This window comes from Panicum virgatum, chromosome 1K (genome assembly GCF_016808335.1).
Source record: "Panicum virgatum strain AP13 chromosome 1K, P.virgatum_v5, whole genome shotgun sequence".
NCBI lineage: Eukaryota > Viridiplantae > Streptophyta > Magnoliopsida > Poales > Poaceae > Panicum > Panicum virgatum.
The window spans coordinates 16,604,399-16,622,743 of NC_053136.1; the positions used below are offsets into that span (position 1 = coordinate 16,604,399).

An 18,345-nucleotide genomic window follows, 5' to 3' on the forward strand; every position below is an offset into this window, starting at 1 on the left:
CTACGGGCGGGGTGTTGGCGGCGCGGGTGCGGGTCGTCGCGGTGGTCCGGCGGCGTGGGGTCCTTGCGGGGGCAGCGGCAGGCAGAGTGGACGCGGCCGGCGGCGGGCAGCCGGGTGGCGGCGGCCGGCGAAACCCCGAGCCGAGAGCGTGGTACCCACCGTACAGGGTAGCAGATGGATTGGAAAAGGGGGTAAAAACGTCCATACGGAAAAATAAAGCAATATACTGCAGGTCCTCCAGCGCCCAATAGATGATCCATATCCCACTCTTTCAGTCAAAGAACAATCAAGTGCCGCAAAGAATAGCATTGGAGTTATTGCGAAGAATTTACCCTTAATTAAGAACACACGTACACAAGCAATGAACGGCACATGATCGAAGGCTAAAAGCTTAAAACTGGCTGATGGCCAAATACCGTAAAATAGTTTTGTTCCGATCTACTAGAAACTTGTCAGCTGGCAGTCATAAAGCGATGAATCATAACAGGCTGGATGAACGTCCAAACTCGCCAGAGCTTTCAGGTTGCTTCTGCCTTATAGAGGTTAACCAATAACTAGAAAGCACCTAGGCATAGTTTGGACTAAAAAACTCGCGTGACAACGTCCCAAGTAAGTTGAATGATGGAAATGGAACAGCAAAAACAAAGCCTTCTAGTACCAAGCAAATTGGGGTAGGCAAATGGAATGATGGAAATGTACGGGAGACCGTTAAGAAGACTATAGTCGACAGAATGGCGTGACAAAATCGCCATATCTCATCAAGTGTGGCAAAAAAATATTACATATGAACTGTCTCATAATTAAATTAGTTTACTTTATCTAAGCAGGCTATTAATCACGGGCACCCAGACATCCTGCATTTCTTGGGAATAAAGGACCGTTTACTGTCACTTCCTAAGAAGAGCTTCCAGCAACTGAGCAGTATATGATCTCAGAGAAGGGGACACCGGAGAATTACCAAAGAAACCATCGTATAGGGCATAATTAACAGTAGCAGATTTTATCTCTGCATCGACTTGACTTGGATCTTGATTTTCTGAAATGGAGATCTACAATAACACAAAAGTTAAAAGCATCAAAATCGTTCTTCTGTCTACAAAAATCTCTACAGGCTAATTATTTAAAAAATTGTGCAATTGTGCAAATATGGATTTCTATAAGTCTTCTTAAATGAAATGATTAAAAAACTAATGCCTGGCTAATAATTAACAAAATTACAGGTTATTATTAAATAGTTCGAGAGCTCCAAAAATTAAACAAACATACTAAATTAAAAAATCAAGTAGCAAACAGACGTCAGCCTGAAAAGAATTGCAGCTCTCTAGCTAAGGTTGGATTAAATTTCAGCTTTTTGTAAGGCTCAAGTAAACATCAAGATCTACCATTTTGAAAGTTTGACTCTAGTCAAACCATTAAGATATCATGGTAGATTAAAATATAGTCATTTGGTATGGAAAATGTTGGGTTGCGACAGCAGGAAGAATCTGTCTGTTGCCCTCCCTCTGGAGGCTCTGGCTACTTTTAGGTTCTTGCTTGATTACAATGGATGGTGCGGCTGTGCTTATATAGCCAGCCATCTAATAAACCCAGATTAATCTAAACAACTTTATTTCTTAAACCAAATCTAAAACAAACTAATGATAACTAGTGTCTGCTGCTGTTGCCGAGCTGATAGCCTAGGGCCAGGCCAGCTCCACTCGTCATAACATCAACCCAATAAGATTTACATCCTAGTAGATTCAAATATAGGTTATGGTACACATATAAAGGGTTCCACTGTGTTTGTCTTTTCTCATTATGCAATTTATCAGTTCTTGTACCAGTAGTGAACTAAACAAATTTACATCTGATCAAAAGAAGTTAGTAGGTCATTTCTTTTCCAATTCATCCTATCCAATTGTACAACTATCTATTGCCGGAGGTGATGGAATTGGTCTCACTACCATGAAACACTGCACACTGGATAGTGCTCTGACAGCCGTATCAGCAGTTAAGCACAGGTAAATGTGAGCTCAAATCTCAAGACATGAAGCCTTAAAGAAGCATTATTAACTCTTGTTTGATTGTATTCGTTGTGGCATCATGGGATAATTGCCTGTTGACCTTGTAGTTCTAACAGATTATGAAATCTTATCTTATATTTTAGACTAGATCCATGGAATTGATTATAACTCACCAGCATTCTTGAGGGTTCAAGCCAGGTTAAATATATGCTTGTGCCCTGTTTGAGATTGCGCCCAAGAAATGTATTCTGGAACGTTGACAGGGAAGATTCTTCCTCAGCGTTTGGTTTTTTTATTTGGCGAGCAATGACATCATTCAAAGCATTCACAAAGGTCTTGCCATCAACATCTCTAACAAGAATAATACTCAATGATTTCACAGCCGGTGCTGCACAAAAAATACTAACATTAGTACATATCACACTTTCTTAAATCATTTTGGCATGCTAGTTGTATCTTACCTTTAAAAATGGAGTCAAAAACAGAGTTAGAATCAAAGCTCTCAATGCCAATCTTTTCTTTCCATTGCTCAGTGTCAATGCCAACTGAGTAATCTACATAGAATGCGGCAGCATATACTTTGACGAAGAACTTATCTCTGTAACCTAGAAGTGACTAAAAATCAAATTTCAAACTGTAAACAATATAGTACATGCATGCATTAAATCGGGAACAGGTCCGATAACTTTAAGTTGCCACAGGAAGCTAAAGCCCATAATATTTTTTGTCCAATAAGCAAACAAACAATCGCATATTGCAAACAAACAATCTCATATTGCTAAAAAGGTCCATAATATTTTTTTATATAAAATAAAAATATAATCTCAATTTCAGTAGCTGTGTTGTCAAGGACATGGACAAGGACGATGCAATACAAAATTTACTTTCATAGAGAAATGGTAGAAAAATGTACCTGTGCCAAGTATAACCAAAGATCCTGTATAGCCTGGAACTATTAACTCCCGAGGAAACTTCACATTTGTTGAGCCCTCAGTAACAAAAGCATCACCAACTACAGACATAGTAAAGAACTGGGCCATTATAATATGAAAGATACTTGAAGAGAAAAAACAATTGAACAACAATGAATAAATAAATCATTACAGATAAACTTAAATTATATTTCATAAAACAATTGGCATTACAAGGGGTAGTAACCAGGAAACCGGCCGGTACTGATGACAAAGGGAGAGGATCTGTTATGGCTGTTGTTGGGATTGAGATCGTGAGAGAGGGCGATTGCTACTGCGCTACAGTACCCGAGGTGCTACAGTACCGCGTGGGTACTGTTCACGAGATGGCGGCTGCGAGGGCAAGAGAGTGGCGGCTAGGGTTGGGGGCGCTGGGAACGCCGGCCGCGGGGCTTCGCCCACGGCCGGCAAGAGGGAAGGGTTTTCCTTCTAATCTCTTACTTGATTAGATTGATACATCTCCTCTCCTTATATAGAGAGGTTTACTTGACCCCTAAGCAAGCAACTAATAAACCCTAATGGGCTAATGCCCAATAAGCCCTTGACTTCTCTAACACTACACCCCACCTGGACATGCAGCTCGTCCTCGAGCTGCAACCTAACGATGACGCTAACAATGACTCCACTAGACGCAAACCGAAAACCTAAGAACAAGCCTTTTACATCTTGGCTTATTTTAAATAAATTGCAATTCTTTATTTTTGACTCTTGAAGATACGGCGGACACCCTCCTTGTGCTGGACCTGCACGTAAGTAGCCGCCTGGATCCCATGGAGACCATCGGAACGAGAGGGGAGGATAGGTATCGCCACCGGAAATTAGTCGCAACAGCGACCAGCGGAGACGTCCTCGTGGCGGCCGGTGACGGAACGTGATGGCGCTAGGCGATGTGCCTCCGCCGATGACAAGGAGGAAAGCGCCTCCCTTATCACTGCTGTAAAATTGGAGTTCGCTACCTAGCGCGCACTTGAAGACAACGGCGAGTTGGCGCGAGCGCTGGTGGCCTTCCGACGGAACAAGGTCGCGCCCCCAATTGCCGAGGTCGATCGCTGTCAAAGCCGCCTCTTGCATCTCCAAGCGCATCTTCTGCAGCCGACGCCGCGCGAGGAGGCCGCGTGCTGCAGCCTATAGCCGCACCGCTGCAAACACATGGCAGGCATCCTCCCACGCAAACGCCTTCTTCTTCCCGAGCTGTGGCAAGGCTACTGCTACAGGGACGACTGGATGCCAGCAACGCGCTGCAACCGGCAGCGGCGGCGCCGCTGCCTGAGTGCCATCTACGCCCCCGTAGAAGATGCCCTCGCCGTGCTGCTGTGGAGGCACGGGGCTAGGGGCGGTGAACGATGGGAAGGCGGCCGCGAACCTTGACTCCAACAAGGTCAGGCGGGCCTCCATGCGCGCCTCCATGTCGCCCATGTTGCTCAGCAGCTTGGTCATCAGGGCGGCCAGACCCTCCATGGTTGGCGGCGGCGGTGATGGCTCAGACTTGTCGTCGCCTGGCATATCTGATACCAGATTGTTAGGAATTGGATCCCTACCAAGGCGTGGGCGCAGGTTGTAGGTGTGGGAAGGAGGAGGGCGGAGGATGATGCGCGCCCGACGGCTTTTGGGCGCCGTGGTCGCACAAGTAGAAGATTGTTATGCCTGTTGTTGGGATTGAGATCGTGAGAGAGAGGGAGGGCAGCAGCGATGGGCGCGCTAGATGTCAGCGAAGACGTTGGGGGTGCCGTGGACAGCGTGGCGGCGGCCGTCGATGAAGAACTCGCCAGGGTTGTAGATCCGTACCCTGGCATCCCATAGGGCATGGACGCCGTAGGGGTCGACATCGGCGGCGGTTGAAGGCGCGACTCCATAGAGGTGATGCACGCCTCCATGTGCGTCTCCATGTCGCCCATGCTGCTCAGCAGCTTGGTCATCAGGGCGGCCAGACCCTCCATGGTTGGCGGCGGCGGTGGTGGCTCAGACTTGTCGTCGCCTGGCATCTCTGATACCAGATTGTTATGGCTGTTGTTGGGATTGAGATCGTGAGAGAGGGAGAGAGGGCGATTGTTATCGCGCTACAGTACCCACGGTGCTACTGTACCGCTCGGGTACTGTTCACGAGATGGCGACTGGGAGGGCAAGAGAGCGGCGGCTAGGGTTGGGGGCGCTGGGAACGCCGGCCGCGGGGCTTCGCCCACGGCCGGCAAGAGGGAAGGGTTTTCCTTTTAATCTTTTGCTTGATTAGATTGATATATCTCCTCTCCTTATATAGAGAGGTTTACTTGACCCCTAAGCAAGCGACTAATAAACCCTAATGGGCTAAGGCCCAATAAGCCCTTGACTCCTCTAACAGGATCAAATCCTCCCTGCTCTGCGCTTAATTGAGAAGGCGGTGGAGGAAACTAGATTCAGTTGTCATGTTCCAGATTACAAGGCTGCCATATATATAGGCCGGCTCTTTGCCCCCCTCTCAAGCTCTCCACAAACTAATGCATAAAACCAAATCTCTAACAAACCAATCTTGAACTAACCAAAGGCCTCCATATCTCTAACTAGATATCTAAACCAACTAAATTCTAAGATAGCTAATGTGCCTTATCGGTCTGATTCTCATCCTGCACCTGGCTGGCCTTCTTCTTGTGCTGGAAGTATTTGCAGCCCCACATAATACAAGGCCTGTAATAAACTAATAACAATATGTAATCTAAATCGTGCATATTCATGTCTAATATGAAGACAAATAGGTTCAACTATTTTGGATATTGCTAGATGTGTATAGTTCACAATTTACATGGCACTCAGCTCAGGTCCAAGTGTCCAATGGTCTGAGTTATCAGGGGAACAGGAGAAGCAGGTGTTCGAGATATGAGCGTGCGGCGACAAAGATTCTTCTTGTACTTAATGGTGTGGCAGCCCAGATGTCAAGGACCAGAAATTGTATGAACTGCATGCATTCCTAGTTAACATGTGAATGTAAATAAAAGAAAGAAAAATTAAAGTAAAGAGGTATCATTCTCAATTGAACCTTCCTCCACCTTAAAACTATCTGAATTTTTGCATCCTATCCCTAGGACACTGGTTGCTGGCATTAATTATCTAGCATCAGAGAGGTGAACTGAAATGTAGAGGAAGTAGATCCCATAGTACTAAGAAAGTACTGAAATGTGGAAGAACTTACAAACACAGTACTCAAAGCCAGTTTGGAATGTTGACAAGAAAAATGGTACACACACCAGAAGCTCTATGGTTGGCGCAAATGTGTACCACGTGTCAGGTGAGCTGGTACTATTGATTTCCTGAGTATTTACAAGAGAATAAAAAGGTATCTTAATTTAAAGGTGCATGTGCACTTAAGCTTTCTGGTAACAGAGCACATCATTACGATAAGCTAGTATCTGCTATGGCTCTGGCTACTATACCACAAATACCATGTTAAATATCATAAATAAGTATGGTGATACACAATTACACCAGTATACACATTCCATAAATACCATGTTAAATATCATCTTATTGCAATGATATGCAGCTCTCCTGCATATTCGAGAATTTACTCAAGCATAAGTTTTTACTCTCCCACACATTCCATTGTCCAACGAAAGCAATTACATTAACGCAATTTCGAAACATAAGCGACCAAACTTCAATTTCACAACATAGTTCAGAGTTCAGACCGCACGTTGCAGGCAAAATTAGGCAGCAAAGCTCGAGGAGAAAACGACGAGACAATTAACAGGAAACCTCACCTGCACCTCCCCCAGTCGCAGGAGCAACTGGCAGCCGCCGCGCGGCGCTGCGCGTGAAGCGGCAGGCTAATTGGCACGCGGAAGGCACCTGCGCGCCGCCGAGTGGAAGGTGGCGCGTGCGGGCGGCCCGACGGCAGGAGCCGGCGGTGCCCCTCGCTAAAGCCGGGGACGACGTCCGCGCGGAAGAAACGACTGACGCCAAGCTCATCCTACGGCGGCGCTGCCCGCCCGGCGCTCCGAGACGGGACTGGAGTTCGGAGGTGGAGTGGGGAACTGGAGAGCGCGCTGTGCTAGCGAGGTGATGCACACGGGACCGGCCGCGTGGGCTTATCCGCCAGTTCGTGTATCACTGACAATAGCGGATGGAGCTGCTGTCGGGGACGTTTGGATCCGAGAGTTAAACTTTTAGTGCCAGTCACATTAAAAAGAATTTTACTGCTTTTAAGTATAAAACAAAGTTTTATTATAAAATAATTGCTGAATTTCGGAATTAAACTGCGAGACGAATCTAATAAAATATATTAATTCATAATTAGATGATGGTTACTGCAGCATCACTGTAGCAAATTATAAATTAATTAGACTTATTAGATTCGTTTGCGAATTAGCACTCGGCTGTCAAAAAAATTTATAAATATATTTTATTTAGTATTCTTAAATAGAAAAAAATTGATGTGATAGGAGCTAAACTTTAATCCCTGTAAACAAACAGACAATATGATTCATCAGATAATGGATAATAAATAAATAATACCACAGCTTACAGAGGGGGCGTATTTTTTCGCCGTATCACATATAGGTATAATAGTATAACTATAGACGTCGGCTAATCATTAATGTAATGCCTAGCCCACTTTATTCTCCCACAAAATTCGAGGAATATGCACTTCTTTTCTCTCTTGTTTTTCCTCCTACTTATTACAAATTTGATGGGGTAATTCTTGCAGCCGGCCTACCTAAGAGCAAGACTAATATTGTTGGCTGTAAGATTTTTTGCAGCTCTTCTTTTTAGCCTATTTGTATAGTGGTTTAGCTCCCCTATCATTAATATATGTGTTATGTGCGTGGTGGGATTGAGAGGATTGTGGAGGAAGAAGGGATGGCTGCTGCCGCGGTACAGTACCCGCGGGCACTGTTCACGAGATGGCGGCTGCGAGGGCGAGAGAGCGGCGGCTAAGGTTGGGGGCGCTGGGAACGCCGGCCGCGGGGCTTTACCCACGGCCGGCAAGAGAGAAGGAATTTTCTTCTAATATCTTGCTTGATTAGATTGATACATCTCCTCTCCTTATATATAGAGGTTTAGTTGACCCCCTAAGCAAGCGACTAATTAACCCTAATGGGCTAAAGCCCAAAAGGCCCTTGACTCCTCTAACACTACACTCCTCCTGGACATGCAGCTTGTCCTCAAGCTGCAATCTAACGATGACGCTAACAATGACTCCACTAGACGCAAACCGAACACCTAAGAACAAGCTTTTTTACATCTCGGCTTATTTTAAATAAAATAAATAAACTGCGACTCTTTATTTTTAGCTCCTGAAAATAAGGCGGACACCTTCCGTGTGCTGGACTTGCACGTATGTAGCCGCCTGGATCCCATAGAGACCATCGGAACGAGAGGGGAGTGCGGGTACGGCCACATGGAATTAATCGGGACCGCGTCCAGCGGATGCGTCCTCGCGGCGACCGGTAGCGGAAAGGGGTGGAACTAGGCAGTGCGTCCCTGCCGATGACAAAGGGCAAACCGCCTCCCCTACCGCCGCTGCCGTAGAGTTGAAGGTCGCTGACTGCGGAAACAACACCCTGCCCACGCATGAAGACAGCAGCAGACCGGCGCGATTGCTGGTGGCCATCCGACGGGGCGAGGACACGCTCCCCTTTACTAAGGTCGGCCGCCGTCAGGGCCGCCTCGTGCATCTGCCGGCGCATCTCCTGCAGCTGACGCCGCGCTAGGAGGCCGTGTGCTGTAGCCTGCAGCCGCACCGCCGCAGACACATGGTAGGCATCCTCACACGCAAACACCTTCTTCTTCCCGAACGACGGCAAGGCTGCTGCGGCAGGGATGACTGGACGCCGGCAGCATGCCGCTGCCTGCAGCGGCGCCGCCGCTGCCTTGATGCCATCCACGCCCCCGGTGAAGATGCCCTCGCAGTGCTGCTGTGGTGGCACGGGGCTGGGGGCGGTGAACGACGGGAAGGTGGCCGCGAACCTCGACTCCAAGGTGGACAAGCGCGCCACCATGCGCGCCTCCATGTCGCCGAGCAGCTTGGTCATCAGGGCGACGAGTTCTTCCAAAGTTATCGGTAGAGGTTAATTAGTCGCTTGCTTATGTGTCAAGTAAACCTCTCTATATAAGGAGAGGAGATGTATCAATCTAATCAAGCAAGAGAGAAGGGATTTCCTTCTAATCTCTTACTTGATTAGATTGATACATCTCTTCTCCTTATATAGAGAGGTTTACTTGACCCCTAAGCAAGCGATTAATTAACCCTAATGGGCTAAGGCCCAATAGGACCTTAACTCCTCTAACAATATGATCCACTTGTCTATCCCACAAACTTTTTTATTTCTTGTGGCAAAGCTGGCTGCAAGCTTACAACCTACTCCCTCTCTCTCCTCCACCTCATCATTCAGTCTGCTTTTAGTCCACCATAATACTTGCTCTAATGTTTACAATACTTGCTCTCAACGCACATTTTACTTGGACTGCTCTGTTGGAGTGAGGGTCCGATCTAGCTTGGTCGGGCACATGTATTAATTTATAAATAATACTAGCAAATAGGTCTATGCGTTGCTACGGTCCAAACTAATATAAATATAATAATATAATACATTTTATGTTATATATATTTATATAATTTTTTGCACAACTAAAGAGTAATAAATAATCATAGTCTCACTACCGTAAATGTTTGCATGGTTTTCTGCATGATGGATGAAGATGATATAAAGTTACATTTTATTTTTTACATTTATATGAAAGTAAAGATAGGTGGGTACCGAGCGTTTCTAAAGCAAGCAATGTTTTCTTGGTCCGTCAATCGGAATCCTAATCCGAGTCCGGACAAATCAATCCGAATCCTAATCGGAACATCGACAATCAATTTCTCGCACAATCACAGCATGGTCTGTATATAAAGTGAATGAACATAAAGTTGATGATATTACGTAGATCTATTATATTAACTGTAACAAGTACATGCACTATACTAGTATATATAACATATGTATTTCAGCCTCTACTTCTTTGCACTCCAACCAATCTCTCTGCCTCCCTATTTTCCTAATATTTATTGAATTACTACATTTGCGGTACTAATTTTAATTGTCTATTTTCATTGCATAGGTTTCATGGTTTATAGAGCCATTAAAATAATTGTTGCAAATATAGTATCGATGGTTCACGCATATTGGTCATGCCGAGTGATTACATATATAACACACACAACTATTTGGAAAAAACACAAAAACACAATCGTAAAAAAAAAGCAATACACAACGCACACTCTACTATCTTTGTGTTCTCTCTCTCAATCGCTACTCTGAATTATTAAAAAGATAAATCGCTGCTCTCTTCTATCTAAAATCGTTGCTCTGCTTCTCTCTCTCTCTCCCGTGCTTTCTCTCAATCGCTTCTCCCTCTCTCCAATCACAGCCATGGCCTTCAATTGCTGCTTCCTCTCTCCAATGATAGGTAAGGCAGCAGACCTCTGCACCCGGTGAGGGGACGCCGCTGCTCCCGTCGGCGCGTGCAGTGAGCCAGGGACGTTGCGGTTTGGGCGGGGACATCGTGCCACGGGCAGACGCATCGAGTCGTCAGTCCTGCGGGCCGGGGCTCACGCAGGGGCGGAGACTACCGACAACGCAGGCAAGAGGGGATCCGGTGGGTCTTTCAGTTGAGGTGAGGTAGCAGAGTAGTTCGAGTTCGTTTTGGATACCAACAGGCGGACCGACAAAGAACAAAAACTGCTAGAACACACTGAGATAGAACCTATTCCGGCCCCACCTATTAACGAGAGATGACGTACCAAAATCAAAGATATAGCAGAAACGATCCGCTCTTTATAAGTAATAAGTAAAGATAAAGATGACTAGAAATTCTTTCCATTTAGTTTTACTTAAGAGGAGATATCTCTTAAAACTTTTCTGAGATGGAAGGTTTTATCCCATTACAAATAAATGTGTACTCCGTAAAAGTAAAAAAAAAGTGCCTTTGTGTAGTGCATTAATGATAAAAAAATAACTTCGTGATCCATGACTTTTTAAAAAAAGTAAGTTTATAATCGGTGAAGTTGAGAAAAAAAATATTGTAGTCCGAATGTTAGAAAAAGTAATCTGTGGTTTGTGGTTTATGATAGAAAGTAACTGCCAATAATATATATAATATGAAGTAACTTGTGACTATTTTATATGATAAAGAAAGTAAAATTTATTTTTCAAAAAATAATTTTACTACTTTGATCAAAATATTATGAGATTTTGTTTTGAAGTTCTTGTAATGGTATAATCATATTTTGATGTGGATGTAGAGTTATAAAGCACGCGTTTGGTTAGGATGTCTTGGCAAATCACTATTGAATTCTTCTAATAATTAAAATTTAGCAGATTTTCGAGCCTTGTATGTCTGTCTTTTATCTAACTAGTGGAGATGCTATCCGTGAAATAAAAATATATTAAGTAAGAATACATGGTTTCCTATAAGCAACCTAATAAAAAATATATCAAAAGTGAAATGAGAACAACATTTTAGCTCTAGCAGTTTCAGCAAAGAGCTCGATCTTTGGTCGTCAGTGTGCAAAATACAGCCAGGCTGATTGGCGTCCTGGCGCAACGATGGCAAGCGGCATACGAGGGGCGCCGATCATGAGGATCAACACAGGGTGACCAAATAAACATTCGAATGCATGCATTCTTAGCATTGATAGTCATTAGTATGTCCTTGTGTGTTTCAGACTTTTTTAGGTTGTGTGCCGTTTTGACATAGGTCGGAAAAGTTTCAAGTCGTATCATCTTGATGTAACTTCTTGAAATCAATAAAATTTTCTTTTTTCAAAAAAATGGAGGCAAGAAAAAATCAATAAATGTTCGAATGGATAATAGAACCTTATCTCTACAAATTTCTGTGCACCATTGCATCCAGCGACGAAACAACCAGCGTAGCTTAATTCGCACCTCTAGGACCGGCTTCTAGCAGGACAAGGGACGCTGGTGACCTCTAGGGACAACGGGCACCAGTGACCTCCAAGATAATGGGCGCTAGTGCCGACATCCACGTAATGTGGGAGAACGGGAACGCCGGCAGCAACGACCAGGGAAATAAGGATGTTGTTGGATGTCGGTAACCTAAGATGAGCAGCATCTCCTGCCTAACCAACAACATAAAACTGCTATCCGAACAAACATTGCAACATGGGCAGAAGGCAGACCTTGGTGTTGGAAGTGACATCCTATTGCTCTTTGTGGCAGCAGATGCTTGCCACAGCTTTAGCCCCCTTCCGAGCGCCTGTCTTGGAAGAAGAAATCAGATGGTAGCAGCTTCTTGATGTTGCAGTGGCAACAATGGGATGAATGATTAACCCAAAAAGATGTATAGTTTTATAGGTGTGGTGATGGAAGGCAGGAAGGCAGGGAGACATCATATGCTTTTGAAAAGACTTCCTGCGGCAATCAGGGAACCTGGAATTAGTCCCTTGATGGATCCATAGAGATATCTTGGTTTAGTGTGGAAAGAATTTATACTACTTAATTTAGACCTCTCCATTTATACTACTCTATTTTGTTTTTATCTGTTTGAGTGATTCAAAAGTAATGAAAGAAATATTCATAAGTCAAAGTTTGTGCATAAGGAAAAAATATACGGGATAAATTTTCTCCCGTAGTTTTGCATGTCTTGATGTTGCAAATAGCCCCACGATTGATTCATGAAAATATCTCTATTTTTTTAGTATGGAAAGAATTTATACAACTTAATTTAGACTCCTCCATTTATACTACTCTATTTTCTTTTATCCGTTTGAGTGACTCATAAGTATATTCATAAGTCGAGTTTGGTATAAGGAAAGAAATATACGGGGATAATTTTTCTCCCATAGTTATGGACATCTTGATGGTGCAATTAGCCCCTTGATTGATTGGTATGAAAAGTATAAATACTTAATTTATGCCTCTCCATTTATACTACTCTATTTTCTATTTGTGCACAAAAAGAAAGAAATATGGGGGATAATTTTTCTCCCTTAATGTGCGCGTGAGGGTGCTCCATACAGGGGGTACACCAGGTGGGCATGTGGAAGGCTTTGATGAATTTTTTTTAATTTTTGGGTGGAAACATTTTTCTTCTATCAATTTTGTGGGTCTCCACCCCTTTTGTCAAACCTTTGGACTGGCAAGTGGGACCTTCGTGAGGAATAAGGTGGGTCTAATATTGGTGATAAAGAGTTTCAATTCTTTCAACTTTTATAGTATACTAGTAGAGTGCCCGTGCGTTGCTACGAGTAGTATAAATTTTACCTTGATCTATATAGGGTCAAATTTTTTTTTCTCTTTCACTTCATGTACAAACGTGCCGTGACCGCACGAGCTATTGATGGTTGTTCGGGTTCCGATTGGGATTTAGATTCCAATTGATGGATCAAGAAATCATTGCTTGTGTCAATCATAGGGATAATCCGATGGGTTATACAAAGGGTTCTCCATAGCAATAGATTTGGGACCCAAAGTATTACGTCGGAACTCTCCACATGCATATTCACGGTCTCTCTTTGCATGCTTCTGCTCGGAAGTCATATTTGCATAACGTGCCCTCTGACGTGCACGCCTTGTTTCAATTTGGTCGGTTGTAGCATTTCGTCCATTTTGATGATCACGTATTGCTTGCCTCTGTTCCAAAGTCATATTTGCATAGCGTGCTCTATCTTTTGCATGTCTGGATTCGAGTTTCTTGGATAGTATTTCTTGTTCCACTGACAAGCTAGCATAATGTTGGGGATGACAGGCACACTTATTTCCTAGAAACATATCAAATGAATAAAATTGATAAATAAGGTATTAGCATCAATTTCTAATTTCTTTCCTATAAATATGTATTGCATATGCTCTATACTATTTTCTTATGTATGGAAATATTTCTATCAAATTAGATAAGTCATCAGTATATACCTGTAGCAGAGTAATTTAGTGTTTGGACGCAATCCACTATGCTTTCTTGGCCTGGCATGTCGGTATTTGAGATGGCTTGTAAATTTATTAACACTGGTTGCTCTGTATCCTTTTCATTGTCTTGAAAAGTAATTGATGGACATTGATTCTGAATATCAAGAGAGGCTGCAGCTTTCTTTTGTCGACGGGCTTCACGACGCTTTTTGAGTACTTCACCTTTCTTCTGATCAGACATTTGTGCATATCGATCTCTATCCCGTTGCCTTCTACGTTCTCTAGGATCTGGTGGTTGCAAATTAGATTCCATGGTTTCACCAACCAGTGCTAATATTAGCATCAATTAAATCTACAAAAGAAACATGTACCTAGTCATCATTGAGTCATGTATAAAAATACTCTCAAGACAGTCAATAGGAATATAACTCTGCGGTCTGAAATTTGATAGTACACACGTTCAGCTATGAATTTCAAGGCTGTTCAGCTATGAATTTCAAGGCTTCGTTGACCATGGCCGGATACACACGAACCAGCCACTGCACTTACATAAAGATTCAAAAGGGGCCCACGATAGATAGGGAGGTGCACGAACTTGCGTGTTCTCTTTACAGCGGCGGCGCAGTACTGATCCGATCCTCGTTGAGAACACTGCCAAATCATATCTGATAGTTTGAGAACACTGCTATGAATTTCAAGGCTTTGCTGGCAAGAACTAATCTATGAAGAATAAGAGGTTAATGACTCATCTTATGGGAAAGAAAATCACCATGCCCAGGTACAGTATAGAAGCCCAAGAGGTGTAAACAGCAAACCGGTCACGAACGAACACACACACACACAAAAAGAAAAAAAAAAGAAGGGTAGGTCCATGTCGGGGAGAAGGCGCACGAACCTGTGTATTCTGTTTACGGCGGGGTACCACCAATCCTTGCCGAGGAACTCCGTACGTATACCACCGTGATCCCTCGCGATCTTTGAATCCGCAGGTTCAAGGGTTTGAGCAGCGTTAGCCTTCGGATGAGAAGCGGGATCGCAACACCGGCGACCGTGACGAAGAGATGCGGGATTAGAAGAGGTGCGGCGATGAGTATTTGATGAGAAGCTAGGGAAAGAAGAGCCGGAGCATCATCGGGAACAGATGGAAATCGGATCGGATTGGGATAGGCAGCATCAAACCGATAGACCCGTATGTGTGGAGAAGCGGAGGACGGAGAGACCACAATGTTTGCTTTAGAAATAGATATAGATATAGATATAGATTCAATTGCTCCAGTATGACCAAATAGCAATTAGAATTAGACAATTCCAGTGAGTTAATCTCAATTTTTGTGCAAAAGAGTAGAATATACATAATTTGTCAGTATTTTCCGATCAGGATAATCATAAATGATACATTCTTTATCATACATACAAAGGTAAATTTCCATTCCATGTTGCAGATCCATCTGGCACATGGCAAGGGAGCAACAATGCATTAATTCCTTTTTAGGGTTCCTGACAACTAATCTAGATAACTGAGAACGGAAGGACGGATTTACAATCCTTTGAAGGTATACAAAACAGTGCTTTCAAGGACGAGCGTCGATGAATTTGGGCCAGACGCTCTCTGCAATCATCTGGCACCGCTGTCAAGACTCAGGAGGCTACTATGCTGCGGAGAACAGAGGAACAAAGCCAGGGTAAGGGTACTCTGCCTCTGCGACGGCAGGGGACTTGGCGTCCTCCGTGAACCACCGGTGCTGGAGCGCATCCGCTGCGGTGAGCCTCTCGTCGGGGTCGAATCTCAGAAGGCCGGCGAGGACCTCGCGCCCGGCCTGCGACAGCTCCGGCAGGACACGAACGCATGCAATCCTATCGCACTGAGCTCGTCTCGCAGGTCCTTTACCTGCTGGAGCACGTCCTCCTCCGTGTCGGCCTCGAACAGGGGCTGGCCCGTCAGCAGCTCCGCCATGACGCACCCCAGCGCCCACATGTCCACCGCCGGCCCGTAGCGCCGGCTACCCATCAGCTGCTCCGGCGAGCAGTACTGCATCGTGCCCACGCGCCGCTCCGGGTACGGCGTCCCGGCGGGCTTCATCGGCGTCGCGCAGCCGAAGTCGCAAATCTTGAGCGCGCCGCCGGGGACGAGGAGGACGTTCTCCGGTTTTATGTCGCGGTGGAGCGTCCTGGTGCTGTGCAGCTTCTTAGCAGCGTCCAGCAGCTGCCGCATGAACTCGCGCGTCCGGTCCTCGGAGAAGGGCCTCGTGAGCCAGTCGCGGAAGCTGGAGCCGGCGAGCTCCATCACGATGAACAGGTCCCCGGTCTCCTCGTCGGCGGCGACGTCCTTGATCTGCACGATCGACGGGTGGCCGCGGCACGCGGCGAGGCACCCGGCCTCACGGAACACGGCGGAGCGGTCGGGCCCGCCGCCGTGGATGCACTTCACGGCGACCTTCTCGCCCGTTCGCCTATCTCGCGCCTTGAACACGACGTTGTAGGCGCCCTCCCCGATCACCTCGAGCTTCTCGTAGTCGTCGATGCTCGAGAACTGATAGCGTGCCCGCTTCTTGGCCGCCGCAGGCGGGGGACAGGCTACGTCGTCGGGCGCCGGACGCTTGCGGGATGCCGCCACCACCGCCGCCATTGATCGAGGACGGATAGATGGGATCCTTGCACGCCGAGAGAAAGATGGGAATATATGGCACCGGCGGTGGGGCCTCGAGATATATATAGGACTCAAAACGCGTCATCGATTCGAAGTAGAATTCGTGGAGAGAGGCCGAGCTAGAGCCGTGCTCTACATTGATTTCCGACAGCGCTAAGGCACCATCCAAACCGCCGTTCAAATCCGAATAGAACAAGAAAACTATGGTCCCTGCCATTTGCCGGCTCGCTTGTACCGCTCTGTTCTAAATTATTAGTCGTTTTAATCTTTTGAGATGTATAATTTTTACTGTACATATAGCTAGAGACAAATGGAGTGGGCTGCGGCACTTTATAGTACATATATGAAATTGAAGCAAACATGGTCAAAATCTAGGAAATATAAGTGATTGTGAAAATTTTGTAGGCGCAGCCGCACCCACAGACGTCAACGTGGCTCCGCCCCTGATTACGGTAATGATCGGGCGCCCTCTCTACTCATCTACTCAGCTCCTCCCCGCACCCGCGCTCCCCCACACCCGCGGCTCCTAAGTGTCGAACCCCTGGCGACAACTCATACATATAAAAGCATAAAGGACGAGCATCAACATTAGTGGCAGAATTTATGACTAATAAATTCCACAAAGTGTTGGTAAAATTTATATGGAAGCACAACTTGAGAGCAAAGGAAACACCTCTCAATCCAATGCAACACTCTCTCGACAAAATCATGCGCGCGCATAAGGATCCATTGGCCCACAACCAAGGCAAATCGACGTGTTTTCGGCTCAAGCACCAAGAACCAACTTAAGGGTCCACATATCAGCCTCCTGGACGAAGTTGGGGGCAAAAGGTGGTGGGCAGAGGTCGGTCGACTTGGCACTGGACCTACTTGTCTCCAGCTTCCACAGTGTTTTGAAGGTACAAATAATATATCAATGATTCCCAGGGCACATTCGGTGTCTGTTCTAGACGTTCTCTTAGGATGGAAACGGAATTTCATAGAGCTTCCAATGGCACTGGTCTCACATCCAAATTTCATCTGAGTCAGATGTAATCTTGAAAACAAGTGGACGTCCAAAATCTGCCAGGGTGATGTCCCGCGGCGTCCTGCTCGTCCATCTGGCCGCCGGCGCCTTGACGGATTTGAGCCCTCCGGCCAGACTTCCATGGCGGCGGCGCGGGCCTCCGGGAGCCGGCCGGACCTCCAGGTAGCGGCGTGGACCTCCAGCTCCTGGGGCGGTCGGGCCTCCAGCTCCAGGGGTAGTGGCGGCACCTCGCGGGAGCAGCGGCCGCGGGAGCAGCGGACGGCGGCAATGAAGAGGGGTGGTGTTGGTGGCGGGGTACGGCTGGATTGGAGGTTGGTGTCGGTGGCGGGGCGGCGTCGGTAGCGGGGGCGGCGGGGACGAAGGGGCGCGGCCGGAGAGGGCTCGTTTTGAGGCCGGAAATGTCCTGGGCCTGGTAGTTTCCTTGTCCCGCGCGTGAAAAGAAGATTCAATCCATCCTTTGGTTTGGTATATTTGGGTCAAGGAGAGAAAAATTTAAGTAATTTGCTAAAAAATTTAGGGATATGTATCCATATACCAAATCTGCTGGAGCTGTTTTTTTTGAATTTTAGGTATCCTGACAGTTTTTAGGGATATGTATCCATTATAGCAAATCTGCTGGGATGCTCTAAGAGATTGTTATGCTTAAATTCCATAGACAAATGTTATCGCATAATAAAATTTTTTATCACACCTAAACCTAACATTTGGGGATCCAAGAATCCCCACTCTACACGATCTCGGCACCTCCATGGACATCGGAACCTCACTGCCTGGAGACGGGATGAGAGAGAGAGAGAGAGACGGAAGGCCGGAAGGG

At 45.8% G+C, this 18,345-nt stretch overlaps 1 protein-coding gene and 1 pseudogene across 2 annotated transcripts; both read right to left on the reverse strand.

Moving 5' to 3' along the window:
* Window positions 1–655: 655 nt before the first annotated feature.
* On the reverse strand, window positions 656–7,067 carry LOC120697508 (fatty-acid-binding protein 3, chloroplastic). Of its 2 annotated transcripts, XM_039980766.1 has the most exons (5): window positions 6,703–7,067; window positions 2,917–3,015; window positions 2,465–2,608; window positions 2,177–2,391; window positions 656–1,049 (listed from the first exon to the last, which is right to left on the reverse strand). In XM_039980766.1, exons 1-5 carry the CDS (start codon window positions 6,908–6,910, stop codon window positions 888–890), a joined length of 828 nt encoding a protein of 275 aa, XP_039836700.1. In that variant the 5' UTR covers window positions 6,911–7,067; the 3' UTR covers window positions 656–887. The 2 variants fall into 2 exon arrangements, with proteins under 2 accessions (XP_039836700.1, XP_039836708.1); XM_039980774.1 differs by lacking the exon at window positions 2,465–2,608 and having other exon boundaries at window positions 6,703–7,035.
* Window positions 7,068–15,221: 8,154 nt separating this feature from the next.
* On the reverse strand, window positions 15,222–16,518 carry LOC120651637 (annotated as a pseudogene).
* Between the last annotated feature and the right edge of the window lie 1,827 nt (window positions 16,519–18,345).